General features: G+C 34.6%; 1 protein-coding gene across 1 annotated transcript in view; it reads left to right on the forward strand.

Moving 5' to 3' along the window:
- Positions 1-15,834, forward strand: part of LOC582602 (guanine nucleotide exchange factor VAV2) — a 67,510-nt gene that overhangs the window by 40,012 nt on the left and 11,664 nt on the right. The window contains 8 exon segments of the mRNA XM_030984257.1: positions 2,254-2,320; positions 4,483-4,503; positions 9,511-9,597; positions 11,259-11,377; positions 11,859-11,954; positions 12,591-12,906; positions 13,532-13,641; positions 14,837-14,941. Of these exon segments, the coding sequence (XP_030840117.1) occupies positions 2,254-2,320; positions 4,483-4,503; positions 9,511-9,597; positions 11,259-11,377; positions 11,859-11,954; positions 12,591-12,906; positions 13,532-13,641; positions 14,837-14,941 (921 nt within the window).

Consider the following 15,834-nt stretch of genomic DNA (forward strand, 5'->3'; position numbering starts at 1 on the left):
ATATTTTCATGAGTTGAAAGATTAACATTCTATTCAACGAGGCGTCATAGAATAGAATTAATGTTAATCTTTCAACGAATGAAAATATTCGCACCATTGAACGAATGAAAAACATTCATTATTTGTTTCATACAACATCAAAGAAGATCTAATAGAACGTTAATCAACAAATTATGCTTTACTCCTTATATTAAAGATAAATTCAAGTTGAATTCAAGCCTTCTCGATTACATTCAGATTGCCTTCGCGTCAGATACACGCAGGGATACGCGCGCGCACGGCAGAGAGGTACGCAGTCTGCATATAACCAAAAATGCACGGCGCATATAACCAAAAATGCACGACCGTGCAATATACCATCTGTTGAATATCATGTGACCAACAATCCTCCAATCAAATGACAGGGATCCACGTAGGTGTTGTATAATTTAGTTTAATCGAGGGCTGCAAGCATTACAAGCTTCATGCTTAGGCTGTATCCCTCTTATATCATGTTAATTGTAAAAATGAGTATTGTTCTCCTATGTATTATATTATCTATGTTCTATACTATATGAGTATCATGTATTGTACTTTGAAACGTAAATTATATCACACTGATGGACATTATGTATATTTAAAATATGTATGTTTAAAATATGATATAGAAACCAATGAATCAAATCAAATCAAATAACTTGCAGTCACTAAACAGTTACAGTATATGACACGCAAAATATTGTGCAAACTATAGTTTCATATGAAAACAACATTATGTAGCAAACATTTGTACCTGTGTGTGTGTTTAGTTGTATGTTTGTATTAGAAACAAATATATTTAAATTTAAATTAAATTAAATTAAATTTAAATTTAATTTTTTTAAATTTTATTACTCAACTAAAACAGCAATTTCAAATCAACTCTGCCCATGTTTTGTTCAAAATCATGCATTTTTGAAAATTCAAAAAAAAATTGCACATTGTCATAAAAATATTAATAAAAAATAAACATAAAAGATAACAAACATTACCATCTCATTAAATATACTTCAATCTATCACCATGCTAATTTTCACATTGGACCTTAGGGGGGGGGGGGGGGGGGGGGGCATAAGATTTTGTCTTACGTATGTAAAAGTCTAAAATGCGATTTGAATATGAGATAAGTAAAGTTCTTAGCTTAACAGTTTACTTAGTAAATTTCTTACTTATTCTAAGTATTGAATGCCAGCCATGGCTAACATAGCAATTGTTAAATATCGGTACTTTCTCAACTCTTTCACTCAAACAATTTCCATTTTTTCTTCTCCATTCTCTCCTTTCCACCGTCTTGGTCTTTCAACATGAAAGTATATTATTACATTAAACTTAAAACTTTGTTTTGCAATTTCGACTTCATCTTACCAATGCTAAATAATTTCTGCTAAAGTAGACTTACAATATGTATTTTAGTTTTGTATATGTTTATATCTCTCTATTTTATAAACTTATTTGTAAATTGAACATTTGCAGCCTGCGAGCTGCTTGTTTGATGTGATTTTGCAATAAACCAAACCAATACAATGCAATACAACAGCCAAAACTAAACATTATTTTACTATGCTTGGCCAAGGATCCTCCATTTTCATGTCACAGTGGAGTCGCTCGGGTGATATGACTTTAAAGGTATTACTATTAACTGGGACGATATTCTATATTGAATAAACCATAGGGACATACCCAAGCACATACCAAGTGCATAGGGACATACTTAAAGAGAAGGTCGAGTTCTGGAAAGAGGTGAAAAATAACTACATGTATGAGCGTTATCATTGTTTTTATGCTAGTGTGTAAGAACATCAGGTAAAAAATGTTCCCTGGAAAGCATGGCTCCTCAAATGCCTTCACATTCTAAATATGGCATGTATCAGCATAAAAATCGGGACAGATTTTTATGCCACATGTTTGTGTAGTCCCATATACATCTTTCTGTGTACAGTGCTTATAACTTTACCAAGACTGGGCCAAATTTCTAATCATTTTCATGACTCCAGAACCTTGCAGTACATACCAATGCTTATATGCTAGATGATCAACCATTTCTGATCGATTCCACACCGTTTCTTTCACAATGCAATCGCATGACCGGAACTCAACTTTATCTTTTTATTAATGTGTTATGCACTATATAAGAGTGGTATTATTATCATTATTATTATTTAAAAAACATGTCTAATCAAATCAAATCAAATCAAATCAAATCAAATTGTATTTCTTCTTTTGTCTTTCTCACAGTGCCGCACAAACAAGATACTGCTTCTTGTTTGACAAGGTCCTTCTGGTCTGTAAAAGTGGTGGAAGGGTAGGTCACAATACTTGTTTCATTACTCAAAAGAAAAATCAGAGAAAACAAGAAAAATTACCCCCCAAAAGAACAAAAAATGCATATATATGTAATTTCCTAATCACATGCTTAACAACTGGAATTCTCACTTGCAAATACAATGATGAAGCAATTTTATATCTCAAATTTGTTTTTAAGTTGTTTTCTGTTCATGATAAAACTGCGTCCTTTCTCTTAATTCTTTTGTTCAACAGGATTTTTGTTATGTTGATGTTTCTAGCAACCTTTTTTTTCCTTCCGTTTTAATAGTGGGGTTTAGTTTTTAACACTTTGCTATTATGGATGAACACTTACAGGCTTTCGGAAGATAACTTTATGAATATTGATATTGTTGTAAACAAGGAACAGAAACAGGAAAATGACAGGAGAGTTTAAAGCGAGAGATCATCAACAAGTTGATCACAAATATAAGAGACATTTTTTTTCAGAACAGAAACAGGGAAATGACATGGAAATGAATTCTAATGAACATTTGTGTTCAGCATTTACGTTACTTATTCATTCTCCATTTCTTTTTTTACTTCCTGCTATTGTTTTTTTAATTTTGAAAGTAAAATGCAATTAAAGAAAAAATATTTTTGCAACTTTTAAGTGAAAAGATTTCCGTTAACACAGGTTATTTTGTTGCTCCCTTTCACTTTACGAGTCTTAATTTCTTGTCATTTACAATTCATTCTCCTTAGTCTACCTGAACTGTTTTTAAACGTGGGATACGAAATGTATCTTTTCGTGCACCTGTGCTCCAAAGTGTCATATTTTGAAGCAATGCAATGCCTGGTTGTTCAATACAAAAACTTCTTAGATTTTCGATTTATTTTAAGGAGGAAATATGCGTAAATCACTTGATGAGACATTCATGAATTTGTGCGTAAGAATGTTTATAACACTCAATAACATTACTATATTTAATGAGATTTGCTAATAACATATACAACTCAGTACCACAGCACAGTGTGTTCTAAGATAATGCTGCAATCTCCATTAGAACTCACGCAGTTACATGTTTATGTGTGCCATTCGTATGTAAAGCCTGATTATGTATAGTATGTGCCAGTATTATTACAGGGAATGGCTGATGAAACACAGCTAGAGAGGTAGCAAGTCTTGCATTTGACATGGCTCTTTAATAGCTGCACTGATGTAATTATTACTGTTAGAGTTTCATAGAGCTGCATGCGTGCTAGGTCTTTAGAGACTTACATGTAGTTTCTATATAACATGCAAATAGATAAGGAATCGCATGGATACTAGATGGTTCCATAAATAACGATTGGGTTTGCCTATTGTTTGTTATATGTCTTGTCTTTATGATGACTCTCTTTCTTGACTGTTGATACTAGGACATATTATGATTATTGTTATTATTATATTTTTAAATTCTTTTTAAAAACTAAACTGCTCTCAATTATATTTATAAAAATATGTTATATTAGAGTGTTGATAACTAAGTTTGTAAGAGTTCAAAAGCTAAGACTCTAATACCATTTAACTTGTTTTTGCCTGTTGGGGTTGATGATGTGATTAGAGTGGGGACAGGGTTTATTTTAATGTTGATATTTCATAACTTTCTGTTATTTACATGTAAGGTGTGAAGTTAAAAAGCTTTCATATTGTTTGTTCTATCACCTCTGTTATTCTGGGAATTCTATACTCGTTTCATTAACCTTGTTTATAGTGGAATCCCATGGATTCCAAAAATCATTAGTCTAGGTGGACCAAGGGAAACAATCCAAAATATATTGGAAAAATCTGAAAGATTTCTTCTAAAATACCAGTACTGGTACTCAAAAAAATACCTCTGACTTCAATGCAAACGATTTTGGCAAAGCTGAATAGTTTTGTGAAGAAAGGACTGGCTTTTGATGTCATTACACGAAATTTCAGTACCCTAGTTTACTTTCTTGGAACCACTGCCTCAAATAGGCAAGAGTTTCGCAGAATGATGTAGCCGGGGTAGTACCTTGCCTGTCTCTCTCTCTCTCTCTCTCTCTCTCTCTCTCTCGATCGAATAATCCATATATATTCATGGATATTCTTTCCTCGTCTTCCTCCAACCCTCCTCCTTTGACTCTCTCTCTCTGACTGTCCGCCATGGACTCACTTTCTGTTCTCATTCGTAGCTAAACGTGGAGAAGCTATGGGTAGGTATAAGCCTTGTTCTGGAATGCCCCCTCCTCTCCTCTCCTCTCCATCAGCTAGCTATATTCCATCCATCCATCTGTGTCTGATTTGAATTCATGCATCTTTTTCTTCCTTGTAGTAGAGTGCCGAGTCTTCATGTTCCTTTTCTTTGCAATCCCCTTGAATCGACTTTTCCATAATGGCTTGACGTCATCGCTTGTTTTTTCTGTTTTTAAATGTTTTCTTGTCTTTGATGTTCAATCCTGCATGGCTAGATGTATTTTGTTGCATGCTTTACTCTGTGCGTGCATACTAATATCATCAAGGCTCTAATATGGTTTGTCTTTTTGATATGCTGTGCGTAGGATTAAGAATCAAAGAGGCCTTAAATGAGATACAAGCATTTGACAGTTAGTGTCGTTTACAAAAAGTCGGTGCCATTCCTGTCAAATTTGTGCCGACACAAAAAGAGTTTGCGCAAGTAACTTGGCGGGCAAAATTTAGCCGTCTCAATACTGCTGAATACATGAATGTGCGTACCGACTGTTTGTTTTTATCTTCTATTTCGGATTGTACTTTAAAAAAAAATGCTTGCTGTCAATACATGTGAGAGAGGTCGGTTCCCAATGTGGAAGTGGGTTCATTGTGCTTAAAGACTGTCTTATGATACTCCTTAGGGTTGAGAAGAGAAGATGGAGATATCTAAAAATAATTATTATTCAAAGTTGGTTGAAAGATACAGAAGTGAAATGGATTTTTTTTTTAAAGCCCTTTGCTGCCGAAATGCATGTATAAAGCAATATGAAGAATAAAGTATACCTTTGAAAATTAATCTTTAAAGGTAAAGACCAGTTTTGGAAACGCCCCCTCTCAAAAAATGAAATGGAAGCTCCTATTATCAATCATGTGAAAGAATATATTTTGACTAATACGTGATGATACAAATTTTGCCGAGAAACTGCCTACTAATTGATATATTTGGTAAATTATTATATCTGTTTGGACCTGATAGATATCGCGCACGTGTCGTGTAGTCCCATATACATCTTTCTGTGTACAGTGCTTGTAACTTTACCAAGACTGGGCCAAATTTCTTATCATTTTGATGATTCCAGAACCTTGCAGTACACACCAATACTTGTATGCTAGATGATCAACCTTTTTTTATTGATTCCACAACGTTTCTCTCACAATACAATCGCATGACCAGAACTGGTCTTTATCTTTAACAATGCTATTTAAAATGCATGCCAATTTTGCCTAACCATTCTAATAAGACAAGAAAAAAAAAAGCAATATGAAGAAGAAAAAAAGCATACAGCTTATCTTTATCTACAAAGTATAACAGAGAAATGAGATTAAAGGCAATATAAAGTTTTGGTATAGGGTCATGAATTTGGTTCAAATGAACATATTGGATGCATATGTGATCCTACAATATTCAGTGATTGCTGTCGCGGTTGAAATCAAGTCTAAAGTTATGAAATTGTAAATAATTAACTCTTTATGTTGTATAGCTCCCTCTCAAGGTCAACATATTAATCAAGCTATAAAACAATGTTTCTTGACTAAAATTGACCGATTAGCTACATGTATTCCCATTTGGAAATTATGTATCACAACTACATGTACATGTACGTATTCTGAGATTTTCATGGTCGCAGCTACCATTGTTCGGTCGTAGGCGCTATTTGAAATTTATCAAAATTTACCAGGAGCACCGGTAAATTTTTATATTAAATTTTTCTCGAAACAGAAGTGTTTGAGGAGCTAAATTTTCTAGTGCTTATAATACATCCACAGGGGCATCCAAATATATCAAAATTGTAAAGAATCACTATCCACCCAATTTTCAAAATTTCCCAAAACTTTGTATTACCTTTAAGCTAACTTATGGCGCAAATAAGTGAGGTAGTTGGAGGAAAATATGGAAAACTGCTCAAACGGCTTCAAACGGCTTCAAAATGTTGCAAATAAAGGAGGTTATTTTTGCAGGAGGAAAATAATGAAAAGTGCTCAGATATTTTTAGAAAGCTGATTTTGATCACATTCAGTATCTCACAATTGATTGATACATTTTAAATCAAATAATAAACTGCATGCATACGCAAATGTCTGCCGATTCCATGCATATCCCAGTATTGCGAATGTATGTGACTGCATGATTGTACACTGTATTTATGTGCATCTAATGTATATGAACAAAGTTGTTTGCATTGCATGATGTCAGAATTGCAAAGCCTATTAGGGTAATTACACATGGGAGAAAAAAAATATATTATTGTGATTTAAAGTGTATTAATGCTTAACCTATAATTTTTATGCAAAATATGTCTCTATTTGAAGGAGTAACGTAGGATACAAGTTTCTCAGCCACTATTTAAAATTCAGAAATGCATATATTGAAGGTTTGAAGGAGGGGAAGTTTTAAATTCTCTGATTCATTTCTGTCACCAACATTCTTTTGGTACAGGAGTAAATTCGGGTCAAAGAGGAATCGGTTGATTTTAGTTAAAATTTATATCATTCAGTAGTTTCTGTGAGAATCACACACTAGTCTATGTACTTCAAACTTACAGCCTCCAATGACCAACTCTATGTACAGTACACAATGTACAAATTATGTTAATAACACCCATGTGGAATTGCTCTGATATGAAATATTGTTGTTTCCTTCCTTGTATTAAGAGCTACCTTTCAATGTCTCACCAATGTGTAACAAATGAAATGATGACATGTACTCTAGTGGTTGGCGTGTTGTGAAGTGACCTGTTTTTACAATATACATGTATTACTTGTTTTGATGTTTAATTGTTGTTTTCCTTGTCAAATATTGTTGTTTATGAATTGACACAGTCAGTGTCATACACTCAAAACGTCCTTGTCAATATCTACAATACAATAGCCTCTAATTTAGCGTTGCTCATTGAGAAACAAGATAATAGATAAATACACTGGTATACATACACACAAATAGATATTTGCATCCCAAGCTACCCATGTTTAAAGGTAAAGACCAGTTATGGTCATGCGATTGCATTGTGAAAGAAACGTTGTTGAATCGATCAGAAAAGGTTGATCATTTAGCATCTAGCATCTGCAAGGTTCTGGAATCATCAAAATGATAAGAAATTTGGCCCATTCTTCGTAAAGTTACAAGCACTATACACAGAAAGATGTATATGGGACTACCCTATATCTCTCACAGTCCATGAGAGAAACAAATTTACCAAATATATGAATAAGTAGGCGGTTTCCCGGCAAATTTTTTATCATCATGTATTAGTCAAAACACATTCTTTCACATGATTGGTAATGAGAGCTTCAATTATTTTTTTTGAAATTGGGGCATTTCCAATACTGGTCTTTACCTTTAAGTGGGTAGATTGAGTATAGACAAGATAGGTTCTTGATAAACCTTGTACATGTACTATCATTACAGATAACATATATACCTTATCATAATTGGGTTTAGCGTAGAGAAAAAACAACATGTAGACATAGCTTGTTATGTAATGTATGAGCAAACTGTGAAAGATCCAGACACCTGTTTCACAAAGCCTTTTTTCAATGACAAAGAACAAAAATCAGTGAAAAATCTGCTGATAACCAATCAGAAGCAAGGATTTCAGTAGCTTATAACAAAAACTGTAATTTGTCACTGATGACAAGTTTTATGAAACGCCCCCCTGTGGAGGCTTGAAAGGATTGGGGGAATGCTATGTGACCAATGTATATACTTAGCTTTTTTTTAGATCCAAATTCTTTTGAACACTTTGAGCTAGAGGCATAGAAAATTAGAAAAGAGGGATTTATAAGATATGTTATGGTTTCTTTCTAGTAGATGTATCTTTAGGCATCAAAGAAGCCAAAGACAATGTATGAAAGTAATGATTTTCTATAAACAAATCTTTGAGTCTGATTAATTGTTCTATTTTCTCAGAAACCATGTACTGTTAATCATAAATTTCGTTAAGACATATGTTAACCTATAAAATACAATTGTTTATATCATATTATGATCATTCTGAGATTTCCTGTATATTGTAAGGCCCACACATGTATTTCATCTAAAGTTAAACTTGACGCAGGGATTTTATCAAAATCCACATCTTGAAAACTTGGGGAATGTTTCACAAAGACTCAGATCGACTTTAAGTTGGGCTCAACTATGGCAGGCCGTTCATGCCACTGTTTGCTCTCACCATTTACTGGCATTGGTCTCTCAAAAGACGTACAAATCATGGTCACAAATCTACAGAATATACATTTTTTGATAATTCATTATTGAAGGAAAATATATTATCTAAAGATCATAATGGTAAGAGAAAACAGTGGCATGAATGGCCTGCCATAGTAAAGTCCAACCTAAATTCAATCTTAGTCTTTGTGAAACACCCCCCTGAACCAAGTGAAGAAAAAATACCTAGCATTGAATTAAAAATTTGATGTACGATTTGCGCTATACAGTTAAAGGTTATAAGCAGCCTTTTGGAAGTTTCTTATTTCATTAGCTGCTTGGAAAACAATGTATTTCTTTTTATATAATCAGCTTCTTTTCAAGATAATTAAAAAAAAATGTTATTCTTACAATGTTCTATTCAAGTTTGTACTTTAATAGATTAGTGTCATAATCCATCCATTTGACGGCTGATTGAAATAATGGATATCCATTAAACACGGTCCAAAATGCTTAAGGGGAACAAGTTTTTCTCTCATCCTGATAATAGAAAGCGTCTGACTTGATGTCGATGTTGATATTGATGTACCGGGTATATATTTGTTTAATATATTTGTTTTCTTTTTCTTGAAGTGTGGTAATATAATAGGGGATTAGCCTTGACAGGCCAATGGCCTTTGTTGATCCCTCACATCCACCACCCTTCATCCTTCTTTCATAGTACCATGTCAATGAATGTTTTTATATTTATATTGTTTAATTTATACTGATTTGTTTGAATATATTCTGATGAATTTTTAAAGAGATGTGAAATAAAATTGGATCGAATTGAATTGAATATTTACAGGGCCAGGAGAGCCATGAGTACAACGACACCATTGACCTAACCCAGTACAATGTGGAGAATAACTTACCAAGTGGCAGAAGTGGACGGGTAAGTAGCATTATGTATGCAAATATCCTGCACGATCTGCATTGTATTCTTAAAACACTCTGTCTGTTGAGTTCTAAAAAAATTGGAAAAAATGGTGAAACTGAGATTTGTCTATAATTACTTAAATTATGAACATGATCATGTTGTACATTGGAGTGACTCTGGCCATTTTCATTTCAGATGGTATTATTTCTGTACATAAAAACATACATGTATTAAAAATATGAATAAGAGATTCTAAAATATAATCAATAATTTTCTTAATTACATACATGTATAGATTAAAATGATCTATTCCACAACTTTGAGTATTTTTTAATGATTGCACAATTGTAGTTATTTCATTTGCATTAACAGGTTTCAAAAATAAAGGTACAGCACATAGTTCAGGCAAGAAATCTCTATAATTTACAATATTATTTACAGGAATTGTATTGCATATATTCAATCCAATATCAATGAAAAAATCATTAAAAGAATTTTTTAATATCATGTGGATCATGCATTTATGCTTTCTCAGCAGTCAGGTAAAATAACCACCACCATATATTTTGTCCATTTACTATAAAATATGAAGGCAAAGTCTTCCTAGATTTACAAAATATCTCATTTATTACAAACCATGTTTGTTTTATATTACCGGTACCTTGTGTCTTCTTGAATCTTTGTGCATAATATGCCTTGCGTGCCTTTTTCAATAATTTGTTTATCTTGCTGTGAGCTTTATGATACTTAAGTTTATTATTTTTCTTCTTGTCATGCAATTGCATTTTTATTAATAATTTCAATAAAAAAAACATTCATTACCATCGCATTCCAATGGGATATCATTTATATTATTTTGTAAAATCCAAATAGTCCAAAACAAGAAAATCCGCTCCTCCTCCTCTACCACTTATACGATCAGAATGAATGAATGAATGAATGAATGATGAATGAATGAATATCCTTCTAAATGAAATAAAATGGGTGTATTACTTTGAATCCATGTTTTTGTGAAACCATAAATAGAAAAAGTGTAACTAAATGAAATGAATAAAATCACTTATAGCTAAGAAATTCTTGAGTAAACTTCTCTTATTAAATGTACGACACTATAAATCAGTAACTAATTTTGGTTAAGACATAAATTCATCTTCCAAACAATAATTACTTTCAATTATTTTATCCTGTAAATTACCTTCATTGTCACTGTCACATGCTGGATCACATAGTTGTTAAAGATAAACTTGAGTTCTGGTAAAAAAAAAAAAAAAGGAATTCTCACAGAATCAAACGAAACTTACACTGAATGTTTAAGATTACAAATAGATTTCATGTGCCAAACAATTTTGGAAGAAAATGTATACTGGCTGAGTAATGAGCATAGAAAGATAAGAAAATCAGGTAGTACTAGCCCCGACACCATTTGTGTAGTCCCATATACATCTTTCTGTGTACAGTGCTTGTTACTTTACCAAGACTGGGCCAAATTTATTATGATGTTGACGACTCCAGAACCTTGCAGTGCACACCAATACTTACATGCTACATGACCAACTTTTTTTGATCCATTCCACACCTTTTCTTTCACAATGCAATCGCATTACCAGAACTCACCTTTATCTTTAACTGCACTTACATATTATTGAAGTCCTACTTTCGTGAATTCTATTTTACAGTGGAACTTCTGCTTTCATCTGACTGCTAAAGACAAGACTGGCTCCAGGAGCAACATTGAGGTGTACTGTAAAACTGAAGAGATGATGCTGAGATGGGTGGAAGGAATTCGCCTTGCCCAGTAAGTATCATCATTTTGACATAAACTTTTTTTTTTTTTTGGGGGGGGGAGGGGACATATATTGTATATTTGCAAAAAATAGCCAGTTCTGGTAACAACAGATAGTTTTTGACAGCTGGTCAAACCAAGCAGTCCCTGTAAGGATAGTCCCAAATGATGTTATGTATTTGTTAGGCTACATGAAACTTGGTAGTTTTATAGCATGCAAGTCCATTTCAAAGCAACATTTTGAAGATACTTTGTAGATTCAAAATTCAGTGGTAAAAATACTTTGTTGGAACTGAAGATATAATCATCAAATTTGAATAAGTTTTGGTGAATAACCTGAATACATGTGTGTATTGTATCTCCCATTTGGAGACCATTTTTCTATTTTGTTTTGATTATTTTTTTCTCTTTCACCCTTGCCTTGTACCCTCTATCGTGGCCTTAAAATGACTATGGTTGTTCCGTTTATCACTCTTCTTATTTTGTTTCTTAGGGACAACATCCTTCCCAGGACCACCAAAGGACACACGGTAGAATACACATCCTTCAAGGAATCTACAACGTGCGATTCATGCGGAAAACTTCTCAGGTAACATCATATTTTATCATCTATAGCACAAGGGTAATTATTTCATAAAGGAACATACAGTGAAACCTCCCAGGGGGAATTCCCAGGTTCGAAACCCAGCTGATGCTCGTGTGCCTTTTAGTAAGCCATTCATCCTCAGTTACAATACCCTGGACTTCTAAAAGGCTTGGGTCCACTTTTTGAAAATCTTTACAGAAAAGCTTACACATGTACTGTACATGTACTTTCCTTTCTCGTAGTCGTTTGGTAAGACGTTTTGCGGCTATATGGACAGATCAAAGATGAAAAAGGCCATTAAAGGGTGTATCTAACACAAGATGTGTTAATAATAATATTGAATATTTAGGAGCGCTAAAAACAATAAGTACCATAGTAGCGCTTACAAATACAAATATATGAAAAGAGGACAAAAAATGTACAGCCTCTCAGGAAGTAGATCACATAGATCACTGGGGTAAAGGGTAAGTTTTGAGGGGTCTTTTGAAGGTGGCAAGACAAGTAATTTCCCTTATGGAAAGAGGGATGCTGTTCCAAGTCTTTGATGCAGCTGCCGAGAGTCTAGATTTGGGAATGTTACCCGATACAGTTCGGGTAACACTAAATGACCATCATTTTTTGGGGTTCATCCAATTACAGAGGCCTGTTCTTCCAAGGTTACAAGTGCACGACGTGCGGCATCTCAGTACACAAAGAGTGCATCAGTTCCAACCACACCTCCTACTGCAAGGACCAGTCAGGCGGCAAATCCAACGCGCCCTCAATGTTCACCGGCCAACAGCTCAGGGTCTCCAGGTCCTACAAGGGTGCGCCGATGCCTCCCAACGGGGAACAGCCTCTTATCGTGTCGGGCGGATCGCAGGTGGTCGTGCTGGAGAACATCGGCAGTGACTGGAAGCGAGTCAAGATGCTGAGCCCGCCAAACCAAATTGGGATTGTACCATCAGTTTACCTGGTTAGTATGCACAACAGGGGCCCGTTTCACAGAACTTGTCATCAGTTACAAGTGACAGTCCTTGTTATAAGCTACTGAAATCCGTGCTTCTGATTGGTTAACAGCAGATTTGTCACTAGTTTGGGTCATTTGTCATTGAAAAAAGGCTTTGTGAAACGGGTCCCAGCTTACATGCATTGTTTTGGAAGGCTTTTTTTTTTCTTTAATTTTAAAATTGCATTTCGAAATGAAATTATTACATTTACTTAAAAATATTTTGGGTACAGCTGTATGCACTGAATTGACCTCCCAAAACTAGCTGGCATTCTATTGGTGAACAATTAAAGGGCAAGTCCACTCCAAAAAAAAATTACTTTCAATAGAAGCAGAAAAATCAGACAAACCAATCATAAACAGTTTGAGCAAAATCGGATAACTACTAAGAAGGTTATGAATTTGTAATGACAGGAAAAACTTTGAAGATCACAAGACAAATTGGCAACTCACTCATGAGTCTGTGACGTCATTGCCTCACTGTCCACTAATTGTTTTCTTTATATTGATAATATAAATTTCCAAAATATATGATGTATGCATAGCTAACCACCCTGCTTGTATTCAACCTTTCTCTTTAAACCCATTTCAGATGGAGAATTATGAGCCAGTTGATATTTCTCCCCCTCAAGGATTTCGACAACCACCGCCAACGCAAACACCAAAAGCACCCGAAGTATCAGACTTATTTCAATACCCTTGGTAAGTCGTTCAATTCCAGGCTCTTTCATCACAGTGCTTGCTTCACTTGGAATGCGCTTGTGCAGAGGTGAAAGGCTTCAAGGCCCACTGCACTACTTGTAGCTACTTGCGCCCTCTATATAACAAGCAATGCCTTATCGGTGACCATTGGTCCCCCATTTTTGTTATTTGAGAGCTGAGTTGATGAGATAGCCACCTGTCCAGTGACCTTGCAGGGTGGTCTAATCCATCCTGTACACTAGTACAGATGGGCTTTAAAGTGTGAAAAAATTCTGCTCTACTGTGGAAATAGAAGCAAGTGGTATCTGAATATGTTAAACTTTGGTGGAGAAATGCGTAAAGAACAGATTTATGGGCGAGAATGGTGGTTCAATTACAAGATCGAGAATTTTTGAATTTTCCCAACCATTTTTCCATGAAAAGAATACATACATGTATAACACGCTTTTACAAATCTTTCTATACTTTCCAATTCATTGCTTTGTGACGAAATACATTCACCTAAAATTAAATTAAATCATAATAATATAGTTGGGAGAATCAATCAGATCAGTTTTTCAATATTTTTATCATTAATGATGGTATGTTTTCACTCAAACTTTCAGATTATCTTTAATTGTACATTTAGCATTGAAGGCACTACCTTAGCACCATTTTCTCTCATCTGAACAATGTCACCAAGTCCCTTTAATGATTGATATTAAATTGACGATGTTGATTTTGAGAGTTACAATTATATTTTACTCTTAGTACTTCTCTCTTACAGTGCGGTATGGTATGTAATCACGTAGGATTTTTGTGCCAACTTGATTTTTTGTTGTTGCTGTTTTGGCTTCAAAAGGGTCCCAATTGGCCAAAAATGATGGGTTTCAAATTTTCAGACCACTCCTTCATTTCCATGGGGGGTCTCTATTGGGCACCAAAATGGCTTATATAAAGCGAAATAGGGAAATTTGGTGTCTTCGGGAAAATTTGAACCCCATCAATTTCTGATAGCTTGGATCCCAATGAATCCAAAAGTGCTAAAAATTCAACTTTGGCACAAAAATCCCACGGGAGCTGTTTCAGTGACATACCGTACCACACTATTAGTCCCTCTCTCCAATCTTCCCCGCAGTATGTGTCGTAGCTCTTGTTCACTATTTTTTTCCTATTTTGTCTTTCTTCCCTGCTACCATCCAATATTATATAACAGGTTTATTGGGGAGATGGAGAGAGATAAAGCCAATGACCTGCTCATAACTAAGCCTGGATGTTTCTTACTCAGGAAGAGTAAGAGAGGATATGCTGTCAGCTTGGAGTAAGTTTTCTCTCCTTAAAGGGATCGTTTAACAATGTTAAATCTGAGATACACGGCCCTACATGTTATTAGTGTCTGTGACATGGTGTAATATTGAAGCCCTAAAAAAATTGCGCTTCAAAATGATCAAGAAGTGCCTCAAAAAAGTAAAAAATCTTTGAGTGACCGGTTTTACCATACTCATTTTCCCCAATAGACTGTAGTGTTATGAAAACCGTCAGGCGAACGGTTTTCAAAATTTGTAATTCCAATCATTAATATCTTGATAATCAGACCGGCGATCGGCTTGTAAAAGTCATGGGGTTCCTGACTGACCTAAAGGTTTATAATTATCATTGCATCATGAGCTAAATCCAGAATATGTTTTCAGAATCTGAGACAAAGTTACCGGATCCCTTTAATCCCCATTCTAAACTTTTTTTACTCTGGTATTTAATTTATTTTATATAGACCAGTTCTGGTCAGGCGACTGCATTGTGAAAGAAATGTTGTGGAATCGATCAGAAAAGGTTGATCATCTAGCATATAAGTATTGGTGTGTACTGCAAGGTTCTGGAATAATCAAAATGATAAGACATTTTTTGAGAGGGGGGCGTTTCCAAAACTGGTGTATACCTTTAAATGGTATAATTCTTTAAAAAAATTCGTGGCCCAAGAGACTAATTGCAGTTTCTTTTCTACAAGGTGTACATCAGTGACAAAGTAAAATTACATCTAATGCATATTATGGTAGAGACCAATGCCAGTATTAAAATAGTGAGAGCAAACAGTGGCATGAATGACCTGCTATAGTTAAGTCCAACTTAAAGTCTATCTTAGTCTTTGTGAAACCCCCCCCCCCCCCCCAGGAATCAGTGAACGATTGTCAGACTGTAGATAAGTTGCAGAGAAGC

The sequence above is a fragment of the Strongylocentrotus purpuratus genome, unplaced genomic scaffold (genome assembly GCF_000002235.5).
Source record: "Strongylocentrotus purpuratus isolate Spur 01 unplaced genomic scaffold, Spur_5.0 spur5_contig_833, whole genome shotgun sequence".
Lineage (NCBI taxonomy): Eukaryota > Metazoa > Echinodermata > Echinoidea > Camarodonta > Strongylocentrotidae > Strongylocentrotus > Strongylocentrotus purpuratus.